This window comes from Hemitrygon akajei, chromosome 21 (genome assembly GCF_048418815.1).
Source record: "Hemitrygon akajei chromosome 21, sHemAka1.3, whole genome shotgun sequence".
In the NCBI taxonomy this organism is placed as follows: Eukaryota; Metazoa; Chordata; class Chondrichthyes; order Myliobatiformes; family Dasyatidae; genus Hemitrygon; species Hemitrygon akajei.
Genome location: NC_133144.1, coordinates 19,066,729 through 19,081,759, shown reverse-complemented (window position 1 = coordinate 19,081,759; position 15,031 = coordinate 19,066,729). Strand labels below are relative to the sequence as shown.

Below are 15,031 nucleotides of genomic sequence, written 5' to 3'. Positions count from 1 at the left end.
TACTCAGCTTTTTATACTGACATTCAATGTGATCGTTTTCAATTAATTATGGTTAATGTTAACATACTTTGTATGTCTCCTTCTGTTCTATTGATTTTATATAGCAAATGTTATAAACTTATAAGTATATATATAAACTGAAGTGACACCATGGTGAGGAAAAAGGCCAGAAATGATTATTGAGTGTTATTGAGGCAGCTCCTTGAAAGCAACTTTGCTGATTTTGAACTCTGCTGATCATTTGAGGGAAGGATCCATCAAAGCTACTATTGCCTCCATGGCTGTCAACAGTGGAGGTGAATGTGCTAGATGTGAGGAGCGAAAAACTTTCAATAACAATAGGGATAATTAGAAAATAAATCTTCCATCAGAACCAACTTACTAACCTTTACTAATCCATAAGTCTTTGCAATGTGGAAGGAAACTATAGCACCTGGAAGAAATTTGCGTGGTTAAAGGAAGAGCATGCAAACTCCTTACAGACAATTGAACCTCGATAACTGTTGTTGTAAAGTGTTACAGTAGCTGCTATACTCCTGTGCCGCCCTGCTGCTGTTGAATCTGTCACCAGCATTGAGGAAGGGTGTAAAGATCCAAGAGTAAATGTAGAAAAGAGTACTCTAAATCAGGAGTTTCCAATCTGGGGTCCACGGAACCCTCATTTAATGGTAGGGGTCCATGGCATAAAAAAGGTTAGGAACCCCTGCTGTAAATAATTCCAGGAATGAGGGTGACTTGCTTTAAGGTTGGAGTACAGAAGCCGGTGTGATGCTCCTTGGACAGAAGGTAGGTTGGAGGCATATAAAGTGATGATGGGTCTGTCTGAGGCCCAAAGAGAAGCTGGTTCAAGGTTCAGGTGGCACAAATCTAAAATATTGCATTAAAGATATAGAGAGATAGAAGGAGCAACTTTTTAAATGTAAGGACGCAAGGGCAGAAGAAATGATCAGGACTTTCAAAAGAAAAATAATTGGATAGTCATTGGTAGGAAAGTAATTTGCAGAGCTGTGGAGAATGAGCAGGTCAACTGGATCACTGTGACTGACTGGATTTCTGAATAGTGAGTCAGCATAAAGCCAACCTCTACACTCTTACAGTTATAATCCTAGCCAACTCTGAAGTGTAATTATTGCAATTTGGGAAATGTCTTAAACAATTTGCACTCAGCATAGTCTTACAAACTGTTGCATGTGCACAATGTTTCTCAGTGATAAATACTGGGCAAGTTACTAGGTAGAGCGCCAGTGCTACAAAAAAAATGTTACATGAGTCCTTTCTGTTCACATAAGCAAGAGAGCAGGGGTCAATTTAGCATCTTAGCTACAAAACCTCATCTCTTACAGTAGTGGTCGCCAACCCTTCGATCGTGATCGACTAGTCGATCTTTGAGACTTTCCCAGTAGATCCGGGAAAAAATGAAAAATAAATACACAAATACTGTTGAGAGATTGTTTCCGGGTTGCGGGGTTTTCGTTCCGTTCTTTCTGCCCAATGCGCGTGCGAGTAGCTCCCCCGCACTACACAGTGTAATTCACTGGTCCCCAACCACCGGGCCGCAAGGAAACAATAGGAGTCAGGTGCACCTTTCCTCACTCCCTGTCACGCTCACTGTTGAACTTGAACCCACACGAAGTCATCAGTCACCTAAAAGCAGTGATACCCTCGCGCCAGGGATCACTGGTTGGCCTTGGGTAACCGGCCGGCAGGAAGTGCCATCGCTACTGATCTGGAGCACCGCCTCTAAACCTGTTTAACACATCGAATATTCGTGGGGAATCCGGTGCTAAAATATTCGCAGACGGCCTAATTCGGGCTCAGCGTTTCATAAGTATCAGAGCAGCCAATAGATCCTACAAGGGGGGACGGGCGCGTGTTTGTCGCACTCCTTGCTCGGTCGCTCTCTCTCTCTGGATTGCGACCGCTGCGGCCACGGTACGGGGACCTCCGGCCCTGACCTTGCCCTCTCACTCGACCCACGACCAACTGCACCTGGCCAAGGCGTCTGGCGGCGGGTGGGCGGGAAGCTGGAATTCGGGCCCGGAGGCTGTCCAATGAGGCAATGAAGCCCTCAAAACTGCTTCGGTACCCTGAGTCCAAGCACCCAGCATTTATAGACAAACCCATTGAGTTTTTTCAGCGGAAAAAACGTGAACAGCGCGGGACAGAAGCTAAGTGCCGAGAGCCGCGAAAACTAAATTGCGGAATAGACTGGACATAAGGAACCTGCTTTGAGTATCACTGTATTCCCGTCGTGTTTAACACCCCCCCCCATCAGCCGGTCCACAAGAATACTGTCAATATTAAACCGGTCCGCAGTGCAAAAAAAGGGTGGTGATCCCTGGGGGGTGTTTATACATCATTTCTACTTCCGGGTTGCGGGGTTTTACTTCTGGTCTTTTCTGCCCTGGTGTGCATGTGTGTAACTGATAGATCTGGGGTTGATCTTGCCTTTTACTAAAGCCGAGGTAGGGGATCTTGGGCTTAAAAAGGTTGATGACCACTATCTTACAGCAATGTGCTGAAGTACCCTCTGTAACCCTGCCCATGGAGAAAGACTTGAACCCACTATATACTGACCACTAACCTAAAGATTAACCAGTGGTAAATGTTCCCTGCAATGGAGAATTGGAAATGTCATCTCCTCGTGAGTTCCTTTTAATAGATTCAGGCTATTTGAAAATGTATATTTGCCTACAAGAAAACCCTGTGAGTGAACACAGTTTCCACTTAAAAATCTGAAAATTTGGATCTTCATGGTGAAGAAATCTGCATCACTGACCAGAATGCTTTTTGAAAAATTCTAAGTAAGATTTCTGCACTGACGTCTGGTGTGTTTTGTCCATTCTCCTTTAGTCGGTGGTAGGAAGAGGGAATGGAGATCTGTCTCCCACCAAGGTTTTGTGTGTCTCTCGCCAAGCTGCATTGTCACTGTATCCCACACTTCTTTAACCTGCTAATTTATCAAGAATAACTTCTAACATCCAGACCCTGATCCTATTTTGATTTGCTCCATTGGTACTCTTAAGGGAGAAATAAAGGGACATCACAATTCCTTGGAGCTTCTGGTAGATTACATAAAGTAGTCAAACAGCATAGTTGCATTGACAACAAACAGCCTGCTATTCCTGGAGGTCTCCTGTGGCTTTCTGGAATCCTACTTCGGGTAATTATTATTAGTTATTCCTTCCCTGAAGTCTTACAAAGTTATTTTGTTTTTGGCCTTGAATGGTGCATGGTTTATTGCAAGTGTATGGTACAGGAAAGAAATATTAGTGCGCAGCTGTCCATGTACTCAAATGGAACAGGATTGTTGTCCTTGTGTTACAGAGTAAACTGAGCAGCGTCAATCTTCCAGTTCACAAATGACATGTCTCTGGAAACTGGTTCTAATCACAAGTGGACTGCAACACCCAAACCAATTTTCATTCCTTTGTGAATCTCTAATAGTTCCAAAAGATCCAGTGATGCAGATGATAATGCATAATTATCATTTTGCAAGCTGCCAATTTTCCATCTGAAATTGACGACACTGAAGTTAGTGACAGAGACTCCATTTGAAGCATTTCACTTAGGTTGTTTTACACACAGCTCTTTGCAGGAAATTGTTTCACACTTATATTTCAAAAGATTGCACCCTAGTTTTCAACCATTTGGAAAGGTTGACACGAGCTGAGTAGTGGAGTATATTTTAACCAGTACTGCAGTGTCAGGTGAGTTTATTTTTCAGCTGAAGGCAGCTTAAAATCAATTATTTTGTTCTTCAGAAAAGTGCAGGCTCAGTTTTGGGAAGGGATTACTGTGGTGGCTAAATTGGTGGAAAGTGATTTCCCTATCTCACCAAGGTTTAACAATTTTAATGTTTTCCTTTTGTTTTCAGTTTGCAGATCAGGAGAGTGGATCTCCCTTTGTATTTATTTGTACCAATCCACAGGAACTTCTGGTGAAATTTCCACTGAAAGGAAGACACAAGATCTGTAAGTGATTAGTTCTATAACTAATACTCTGGCCCAGTTATTGGCTTTAAAAACCCAAGCACAGAGGATTTGCCAGAAGATTGCTTTGAAATGCAATTAATATTCTTCAGTTTATTTTGCTGATTACTTTTTTTGCAAGAACAAGGTAGATCAAGCAACTTTTGTTGCTTTCCTTCATACTGTTTAATAATTCTCTTTGCTTTATAATTGTTTCATTTCCCCTGAGAAACAATTCACAAATTCTGTGTTAATAATGACTTCTGAGAATTACATTTTCTCATCTCCTTTTGTAAGTAAAATTATTTTATCATTCACTTGACGAGAATGTCCAATTGAAGGCATTTCATATGACCAATTCAGTTAGTGAAAATAATTGACTTAAATTTACCTTTCCAATCCCTTCAGACTTGGGTCAGCACATCAGTAGGAGGTAATTGAAAGTTATCATTGATATTCCGTTCTAATAAATATAGATTATAGACGTACCTTTGTGGTGGACCTTCCACAGCATGGATATCCAATCTCCTTTAGTTAATTACGGTAGCTATTTTTGACTTGCTAACACTGTTCAAAATAAAGAAACATTTCAACTAATCTCTGTGCAGTAAGACCTCATGGATAGCAATGATACAACTCTTTTTAAAAATTTTTGTTAAGGAATATTGGCCAGGATACCAGGGGAAATACCCTTGGCAGTCGTGACTCCTTCAGTACTGCTCTGGAGTTTCACCCTGGATTATATGCTTGAGACTCAAGCAGAATGAACACACAAGTCTCTGAATGAAATCTGAATACTATCCATTAGGTCATGGTCAAGAAGTAATTTTTAATAAGTTGTTTGATCAGTAAGGGAGATACAGTGGCAAGCAAAAGTTTGGGCACCCCTGGTCAAAATTTCTGTTACTGTGAATAGCTAAGCAAGTAAAAGATGACCTGATCTCCAAAAGGCATAAAGTTGAAGATAACACCTTTCTTTAATATTGTAAGCAAGATTATATTTTTATTGCCACCTCCAAAGGGATCCCACTACCAAGCACATCTTTCCCTCCCCCCCTTTCTGCTTTCCGCAGGGATCGCTCCCTACGCAACTCCCTTGTCCATTCATCCCCCCCCATCCCTTCCCACCGATCTCCCTCCTGGCATTTATCCTTGCAAGCGGAACAAGTGCTACACCTGCCCTTACACTTCCTCCCTCACCACCATTCAGGGCCCCAGACAGTCCTTCCAGGTGAGGCGACACTTCACCTGTGAGTCGGCTGGTGTGGTATACTGCGTTTGGTGCTCCCGGTGTGGCCTTTTATATATTGGTGAGACCTGACGCAGATTGGGAGACCGTTTCGCTGAACACCTACACTCTGTCCGCCAGAGAAAGCAGGATCTCCCAGTGGCTACACATTTTAATTCCACGTCACATTCCCATTCTGATATGTCTATCCATGGCCTCCTCTACTGTCAAAATGAATCCAAACTCAGGTTGGAGGAACAACACTTTATATACCAGCTGGGTAGCCTCCAACCTGATAGCATGAACATTGACTTCTCTAACTTCCGTTAATGCCCCTCCTCCCCTTCTTACCCCATCCCTGATCTATTTAGTTGTTTTTCTTTTGAATTTTTTTCCCCTCCCTTTATTTTTCTCTCTCTGCCCATCACTCTGCCTGTTCGCCATCTCCCTCTGGTGCTCCCCTCTCTTTCTTTCTCTCTAGGCCTCCCGTCCCATGATCCTTTCCCTTCTCTAGCTCTGTATCCCTTTTGCTAATCACCTTTCCAGCTCTCAGCCTCATCCCACCCCCTCCAGTCTTCTCCTATCATTTCGCATTTTCCCCTCCCCCTCCTACTTTCAAATCTCTTACTATCTTTCCTTTCAGTTAGTCCTGACGAAGGGTCTCGGCACAAAACATCGACAGCGTTTCTCCCTATAGATGCTGACTGGCCTGCTGCGTTCCACCAGCATTTTATGTGTGTTACTTTTTTATTTCTATCTTTTACAGTTTCAAAATAACAAAAAAGGAAAAGGGCCCAAAGCAAAAGTTTGGGTACCCTGCATGGTCAGTACTTAGTAACACCCCTTTGGCAAGTATCACAGCTTGTAAACGCTTTCTGTAGCCAGCTAGGAGTCTTTTAATTCTTGTTTGGATATTTTCACTCATTCTTCCTTGCAAAAGGCTTCTAGTTCTGTGAGATTCTTGGGGCGTCTTGCATGCACTGCTCTTTTGAGGTCTATCCACAGATTTTCGATGATATTTAGGTCAGGGGACTGTGAGGGCCATAGTAAAACCTTCAGCTTGTGCCTCTTGAGGTAGTCCATTGTGGATTTTGAGGTGTGTTTAGGATCATTATCCTGTTGTGGAAGCATCCTCTTTTCATCTTAAGCTTTTTTTTACAGACGGTGTGATGTTTGCTTCTAGAATTTGCTTGTATTTAATTGAATTCATTCTTCCCTCTACCAGTGAAATGTTTCCCGTGCCAGTGGCTGCAACACAAGCCCAAAGTATGATTGATCCACCCCCGTGCTTAACAGTTGGAGAGGTGTTCTTTTCATGAAATTCTGCACCCTTTTTTCTCCAAACGTACCTTTGCCCAGTATGACCAAAAAGTCCTATTTTAACTTGTTTCCAAAATGCACCAGGCTTGTTTAGATGTTTAGATGTTTCTTTGCAAACTTCTGACGCTGAATTTTGTGGTGAGGACACAGGAAAGGTTTTCTTCTGATGACTCTTTCATGAAGGTCATATTTGTGCAGGTGTCACTGCACAGTAGAACAGTGCACCACCACTCCAGAGTCTGCTAAGTCTTCCTGAAGGTCTTTTGCAGTCAAACGGGGGTTTTGATTTGCCTTTCTAGCAGTCCTATGGGCAGTTCTCTCAGAAAGTTTTTTTGGTCTTCCAGACCTCAGCTTGACCTCCACCATTCCTGTTAACTGCCATTTCTTAATTACATTATGAACTGAGGAAATGGCTACCTGAAAAATGGCTATCTTCTTATAGCCTTCTCCTGCTTTGTGGGCATCATTTATTTTAATTTTCAGAGTGCTAGGCAGCTGCTTAGAGGAGCCCATTGCTGCTGATTGTTGGGACAAGGTTTGAGGAGTCAGGGTATTTATGAAGCTTTAAAATTTACATCACCTGGCCTTTCCTAACGATGACTGTGAACAAGCCATAGCCCTAACAAGCTAATTAAGGCCTGAGACCTTGGTAAGAGTTATCTGAGAGCTCAAATCTCTTGGGGGTGCCCAAACTTTTGCATGGTGCTCTTTTCCTTTTTTTCACTCTAAAATTGTAGATAACAAAAATAATACACTAATCTTGCTTAAAATGTTGAAAAGAATGTGTCATCTTTAACTTTATGACTTCTGGAGATCAGTTCATCTTTTACTCGCTTAGCTATTCACAGTAACAGAAATTTTGACCAGGAGTGCCCGAGCTTTTGCATGCCACTGTATAGTTATAGTGGCCATTTATTAGATACACCTGTACATCTCATTAAGACAAATATCAAATCAGCCAATCATGTGGCACCAACTCAATGCATAAAAGCATCAGACAAGGTCAACAGATTCAGTTGTTTCCAGACCAAACATCAGAATGGGGAAGAAATGTAATCTAAGTGATTTTGAATGTAGAATGACTGTTGGCGCCAGATGGGGTGGTTTGAGTAGCTTAGAAACTGCTGATCTCCTGGAAACACTTCACATGCTGTCAATCTCCCCAACAATTTTCATTCCCTAGCCCTGATTGCCTCATTTTCACCATGGATGTCCAGTCCCGAACCACTTCTGACCTCCCTCGAGAATGTCTTAAAGCTCTCCGTTTCTTTCTCGACAACAGATCCAACCAATTCCCCTCCATCACTCTCCTCATTCATCTGTTGCAACTGGTTCTAACCTTCAACAATTTCTCTTTCAGCTGCTTACACTTTCTCCAAACTCGAGGTGCAGCATGGGCACTCCCATGGGCCACAGCTGTGCCTGCCTCTTCATCGGCGACATGGGGCAGTACATGTTCCAAGCCTTTCCTGGAAATGCTCCCCAACTCTTTCTGCACTACACTGACAACTGCATTGGCACTGCTTCATACACCCCTGCTGAGCTCGTCAACTTCAAAAACTTTGCCTGCAACTTCGACCCTGCCCTTAAATTCACTTGGTCCATTTCTGTTACCTCTCTCCCCTTTCTCGATCTCCATCTTTGGAGACAAACTGTCTACCAACTTACTGATTTTATAAACTTACCGATTCCCTGGCTATCTTGACTATTCACCCTGTCTCCTGTAAAAATGCCATTGCCTTTTTGTCAGTTCCTTTGACTCCACCACATTTGTTCCCAGGATTAGGATTTCCTTTTCAGGACATCAGAGATGTCCACCTTCTTCAAAGAATTGGGTTCCCCTTCCTCTACCACAGATGCTGCCTTCATCTGCATCTACACCATTTCCCAGACATCCACACTCATCCTATCTTCCCGCCACCTTAATAGGGATAGAGTTCCACTTGTTCTCACCTAACACCCCATGAGCCTTTGCATCCAACACATAACTTTTTGCAAATTCTTCTACCACCAAACACATCTTTACCTCTTTCCCGCTCCACCCCCCCACCATTATCTACTTTCTGCTGGTATCGCTCCCTCCATAATTTCCTTGTCCATTCATCCCTCCTCACTGATCTCCCTCCTGGTTCTTATCCCTGCAAGCAGTAGAAGTGCTACACTTGCCCATTTGCCTTCTCCCTCAACTCTATTCAAAGGGCCCCAAACAGTCCTTTCAGGTGAAGCAACACTTCACCTGCAAATCTGCTGGAATTGCCTATTGTATCTGGTGCTCCCAATGCAGTCTCCTCTGCATGGCTGAGACCTGATGTACATTGGGGGACTGTTTTGTCGAGCAGCTCCGCTCCATTCACAGAAAGCGGGATTTCCCAGTGGCCAACCATTTGGATTACTATCCCCATTCCCGTTCTGACCTGTCAGTCCACGGCCACCTCTTCTGCCACAATGAGGCCACTCTCAGGTTGGAGGAGCAACACCTCATATTTCGTCTAGGTAGTCTCCAACCTGATTTCTCCAACTCCCCCTCCTCCCTTTCTTCAATTCTGCACTCTGACCTCTTACCTCTTCTCCTCACCTACATATCATCTCCTTCCGGTGCCCCTCTCTCTTTCTTTTGCCCATGGTTCAGTCTCCTCTCCAATCAGCTTCCTTTTTCTCCAGCCCTTTACCTCTTCCACCTATTACCTCCCAGCTTCTTACTTCTGTCCCCCTCCCCCACCCACCTGGCTTCACCCATCACCTCCAGCTTGTTCTCCTTCCCCTCTCTCCACCTCCCTTATTGCGTCTCTGTGTACCAGAGTTTCCCAGCAATCCATTATGGATCTCGGCAAGTACTCATTTGTCCCTTGATGGTATGATCCATGAACAGTGGATTGGCTTTCATTATGTTCACAAAGGAATTTTGCAGAAACATGTTGAGTGCATGTATTGTATTGCAGCCTCCTCAATTAGTTTCTGACGTTGAAATAAACCTTCAAAGAGAACAGATCCTTGGCTCCTGAAAAGTATAATTATAATAGGTTCTAAAATGCAGCAAAACATGTTATTAGAATTCATTCATAGTAGATTAGATGTGGAGGTGGGGGTAAGCGGCAAAGAAGACCAGGAGAACAAAGAGGAAGTAGTTTTCCCTAAGACTTCCAACTTCCAGGCATTGCATTTCTCCCAAAAGTAATGACTAAATATTTCACTGCTGTGATCCCACTGTAGTAACGAGGATGTTGAGCATAGCAACAGTCTGGATTGAGCTGGCATGGATATGATACACCAAGTGGCCTTTTGTGCTGTATATTTCAGGAACTCCATATCAAACCCAGTCTCCTGGCATTTGCAGTGTAATTGCTTGACTTCATATGTTACAAGATCAAGTACATTTCTTATTATTTTGTCACTAGTTCTATGAGGCTCCTGGCCATCTCTTCAAGTTTTCTGGCTTGAGGGGCAATTTTCAGTTGTATTTTAATGTGGTTTGCACTGAAGCATTATTAAGGGGATCTCAGTGGATATATAAAGTCATTGATCTTTCCAGCAAGATGCTCAACATACCACAAGTAAAAGTAGTAATTAAGTTATTAGTGATTATAGCCGAGTTCTTTTAATGGAATTTTCATAGTACTATTAAATAAATTCAGTATGTTTATATTTCATACAGGACAATGAGGCCATTCAGTCCATCATGTCTGTACTTGTTCTGTTCAGAGAGCTTTCCAGTTAGTTTTGCTGTTCTCGTTTCCTCATTTTTCTCAATTATGTATTCATTTTCCTTCTTATTTAGTTACTGGATTTACTTGTAGCATCCTATCTGACAGTGCACTCCAGCTCATCATTTTGTACTATTTTGTTTTAATTCTGTGTTCATCAGTGTTTCTTTTTATTATTTACTTTAAATCTGTGTCCTTTGATTATTGATCCCTCTGTCAGTGGAAATAGATGCTGCATTTACAGAAACGATTTGCACAAATGCCCTTGGCTAATTACTTGAAGATCATGAGCAATGCGACAGTCAGGATGTAATCTGCTGGCTTTTTTTTTAGCTTGTATTGAAGAACTTGGACACTTCATATAACACACACAAAATGCCGGAGGAACTCAGCAGGTCAGGGTTAGTCAATGGAAGAGAATAAATAGTCAACATTTTGGACCAAGACCCTTCATCATGAAGGGTTCCTCCAGCATTTTATGTGTGTTGCCCAAGATTTTCAGTGTTTGCAGAATCTCTTCTGTGCTCTCCTCTGTATCATAGCTATTAATTCACTGACGATATATCTGCTGTGTCATACAGCTTGACGGTACCTATTTAGACAAGATTGCGTGAACTTTGGAGGCAGACAATAAGGTGCAAGGACATAACAAGGTAGATTGTGAAGTCTAGAGTCCATCTTAACGTTCTAGGGAATTACTCAGTTGTCTTACAACGGCAGGATAAAAGCTGTCCTTTAGCTTAATGGTACATGCTTTCATACCTTCGCCCCACTGGGAGAGGAGAGAAGAGAGAATTTCTGGGGTGAACGCTTCACTGAGACAGCAAGAAGTGTCAAGTCCATGGAGGAGAGGATGATTTTTGTGGTGTGGACATGGCCCAGAATAACTCTCTGCAGGATAACTGGAGAGAAAATCCTTCTATGGCTGTGGTTTACAGTCCTCCTCACAGCAGCAGCAGTTGAAGAAAGTCTTCATCAAGAAATTGACACAGTTCCAAGCTCCGGTGGAGGACATTACCTGATAGATACAGAAAAAGATTCAAGGTTGCCCTTGTTGCCTCCTTAAAGAAATGCAATATTCTTACTGACTCCTTGGGACTCTGGCCCATGACCATTGACAGTGGAGAAGCGGCATTTGGGACAGTATTGAGACCTTGAGTGCATATGTTGGGAGTACGCAGAGGTGTAATTGACAGAACAAGAATCTGAATCAGTTTTAATTTCACGGGCAAATGTCATGAATTTTGTTGTTTTGCGGCAGCAGTACAGTGCAATACATAAAACTATGTATTACAATAAGAAATGTGTGTGTAGTGAAAAAGCAGAGGAAAAAATAGTGAGGTAGTGTTCCTAAAACGTTGAGTGTTTATCTTCAGGCTCCTGTACCACTCCTTGATTGTAGCAATGAGAAGGGGACATGTCCTGGATGATGGGGATCCTTCGTGATGGATGCCACCTTTTCAAGCTATTACTTTTTAAAGATCTCCTCCATGCTGGGAAGGGTCATGCCCATGATAGAGCTAGCTGAGTATGCAACTTCCTGCAGCTATTTCCGATCCTGTGCAGTGGCCCCTCCATAGCACACCGTATGGAGCTCACCACCCCTCAAACTACCGTATTCATTTGACTGCCTTGTCAGCCACCTCCCTCCCCAACGGTGGAAGAGTATGTAGTTCCCATATGTGCTACAGAAGTTATTCTTCATCCTGTTGGATTTCCTCAGAAGAAGAGTAATCAAGACAGAAAATCTAACTGCAAAATATATTAATCATTGGGGACTTTAATCAAACTAGAAATCTTGAGCAACACGCACAGAATGCTGGAGGCTTGTTTTGAGAATGAATTCATTGAATGTGTTTTGGGCAGTTTTCCAGAGCAATTACATCTGAGACCAATTGGATAGAGTTATTCTAGACTCTCTTGTGTGGAGGCAAAGTTGATTTGTATCTTCATAATAAAGGATTCTCTTTTTGGGTGGGGACAGGGAGGTATGGAAATAATCTCAACTGAGATATTAAAAAAAAATACAAGTCAGGAAGAGCAAGATTACTCAGAAGTCCAAGATTTGAATTTAAATCAAGTCAATTACAAACTACCTGTATATTGGGAAATTAAAAGATTTACCAGCAGATAAACTTAACTAACAATTCATGGCATTCAACAGATACTCATTTTATTGTGAAATAGAAGTTCCTCAGAAAAACTGATCCATTGATGGCTAATTAAATAAGGGAAGAATTGAAGGATAACAAATATAGCAGCTCTACCATGGATTGCTGGGAGAGGAGGAATGGGAATCTGTAGACCTACCATCCTGCCATCAATTGTTGAGAAAGTACTGCAATCTTTCTTTAAAGTTAGGGAATTTTAAAACTCATTATATAACTAGAAAAGTCAACATGATTTTATGAACAGAACTGAAGTTCAATAAATCTAGTTAGCTCATTTAGGATGCAATTAGTAGTGGAACCAGTGGCTGCTGTATATCTGGATTTTTAAAAAGGTATTTACTTAGATCCCACGCGAGGTTTTTTCATAAAATAATGGTGTGGATGGAGAATTTAATAAAAGATAGAAAATAAAGAGTAGAAGTAAATGGGTTGATTTTAGGTTGCCAGAGAGGTGTGATGTCAGTCAATAATAGACTCTCATCTCTTCACAATTTATATTGGGTTTTACTTGATGGTAAGAACTTGGTATGTTTGCAGTTGTGAGGAGCATATAGCCTGCAATAAGCACATTAAGTGAATGGGCAAAAAGATGGAAATAGAATGCTGTATGGGAAATACGAGGTTATATACTCTGAAGGAAAAAATCTTGGGCTGATAAGCTGGTAAATGCTGTATGTTGAGGCATTTTAGTTTGCTGGTTCATGAAATGCAAAGTTAGCATTAACATTAGGTACAGTAAACATTTTGGAAGGAGAATGGTATGTTTCCTATTATGGTTAGAGTGAATAAGTAGTGCAGTCTTGTTGTAATTATATCGGGGCCAAAGTGAAATGACACCTGGAGTAAGCAGAATGTGTAGTTTTAGCTTGTAATCCCAAGAGATCGTGTATTTGCCTTGGAGGTGGTGTTTATTCCTTGATTGATTCCTGGGAGTGTGAGTAAGATTATATGCTCACCAGAGTTTAGGAAAATGAACAGTGTCACCATTGATGTATACAAGATTATGAAATGAATGGACAAGATAAATGTGGAGAGGCTGCTGCTGCTGCTTCCAGAACCAGGGATCACAGGCCTTAGGAAGGGGTTGGTCTGTGAACCTTTAGAGTTTTGTGCCTCGTAGAAATGCTAATACTCAATATTCTAATGCTAATGCTAATATTCAAAGCTGAAGGAATGATTTTTCAGCACAGTGTTATGAAGGAAGGGGAACCTGGGCTGCATTTGATTTCCCTTAATATTGAATGCTGAAGCATCTGTGAGGAACAGTATAGTCTGTCCCAGCTTCTGTTCCTCATTCCACCAATTTCACTGCCAATCTGTTACCAAAGACATGATAAACACCATGATACACAGTGTGGCAGAGTGATCTCAGTTGCTACCTTTTAGATTTCTGAGACCAATATTTTTTGAGCAACTCATTCATCTTTCATAACTATCCTTGAACCAATTTTATGCTTTTGGTAGGAGTAATGATTGTCCCATAACAGCAGTGAATGTAACATGGAAATATTTATGAACTGCTTGACTTCTTAATCCCACGAGTTCAACATATTCCATTTTCCAATTTACATTTCTTGGAACTTGACCTGAATTGGAGCTTTATAATTCAACAACAAGGCCAAGTAACTTTGTAACACATAATTGGCAGCCTCTAAAGTTAAATGAGATGCAATAGTGATATAACGAAGAACAGTCATTTGAAAGTGGAACAAATGACTGGGACAATAATTTTCCTCATTACAAATCGCAGCAGGAATGCTGATGTTTTCCAAAGGCAAGTAGAAGAGAGTGAGACAATTCAGTCTAATTTGCTTTGATTTCAAGTCTGTCCTCGTCCAAACTCCTCTTAATCATCTGGTTTATCGCCCAGTGAATGCCTTCTTCCTTGTTTGTACATCTTTCAAAATGTATACCAAAGCTGTGATTATTTTTTAATGAGGCTTGCAATTAAAGCTGTGTTTAATTGGGAGCTGTGACTAAGAAGGCCACAGGTATCATGGTTACCATGGTTTGTGATTATCAGATTTTAGAGAAAAAATGTCCTTGACATTGACGTTGGTGAGCACGGATATAGTATATCTAGTGCTTCTTGTGATTGTGTTCTCCCTGGAGCAAAATTTACATGATTTTCAGAGATTGTGCTGTGACTGTTTTGTGCTTTGGCTCCACATTTTCCATGATAAGATCCAAACCCTACTTACTGAGCAGCATCTTTGTTTGAGCCAACAGTCTTAAAAGTATAACGGGGTGTATTAGGAAATTTCCTTAGCATTCTTTGAAGCAAAAACTTATGCCAATACTCTTATTTGTTTGCTCCAATGGGCAATAAAAGATTCAATGTTACTTGTCACATGTACATCGAAACATAAGGTGAAAAATGTTGTTAGCGTTAGCAACCAACACACCCAAGGCTTGCTGGGGGCAGCTTTCAGGTGTCACCACACATTCTGCTGCCACCGTAGCAAGCCCATAATGCTTGGCTAAACAACACAAACACAACAAGCGACTTCAGGCATGCTAGGAGCCACACTCACGTTCCCATCTATGTCAACGGAGTTGTAGTGGAGCATGTACCAAGCTTCAAATTCCTTGGTGTCCACATTTCCGAGGATCTCACCTGGTCCCTGAACTCCTCCATCC

General features: G+C 41.8%; 1 protein-coding gene across 1 annotated transcript in view; it reads left to right on the top strand.

Moving 5' to 3' along the window:
- trip4 (thyroid hormone receptor interactor 4) overlaps positions 1-15,031 on the top strand; it is a 112,521-nt gene that overhangs the window by 76,681 nt on the left and 20,809 nt on the right. Inside the window, exon 12 of the mRNA XM_073024930.1 lies at positions 3,878-3,974. Within this exon, the coding sequence (XP_072881031.1) occupies positions 3,878-3,974 (97 nt within the window). The remainder of the gene's footprint in view (positions 1-3,877; positions 3,975-15,031) is intronic.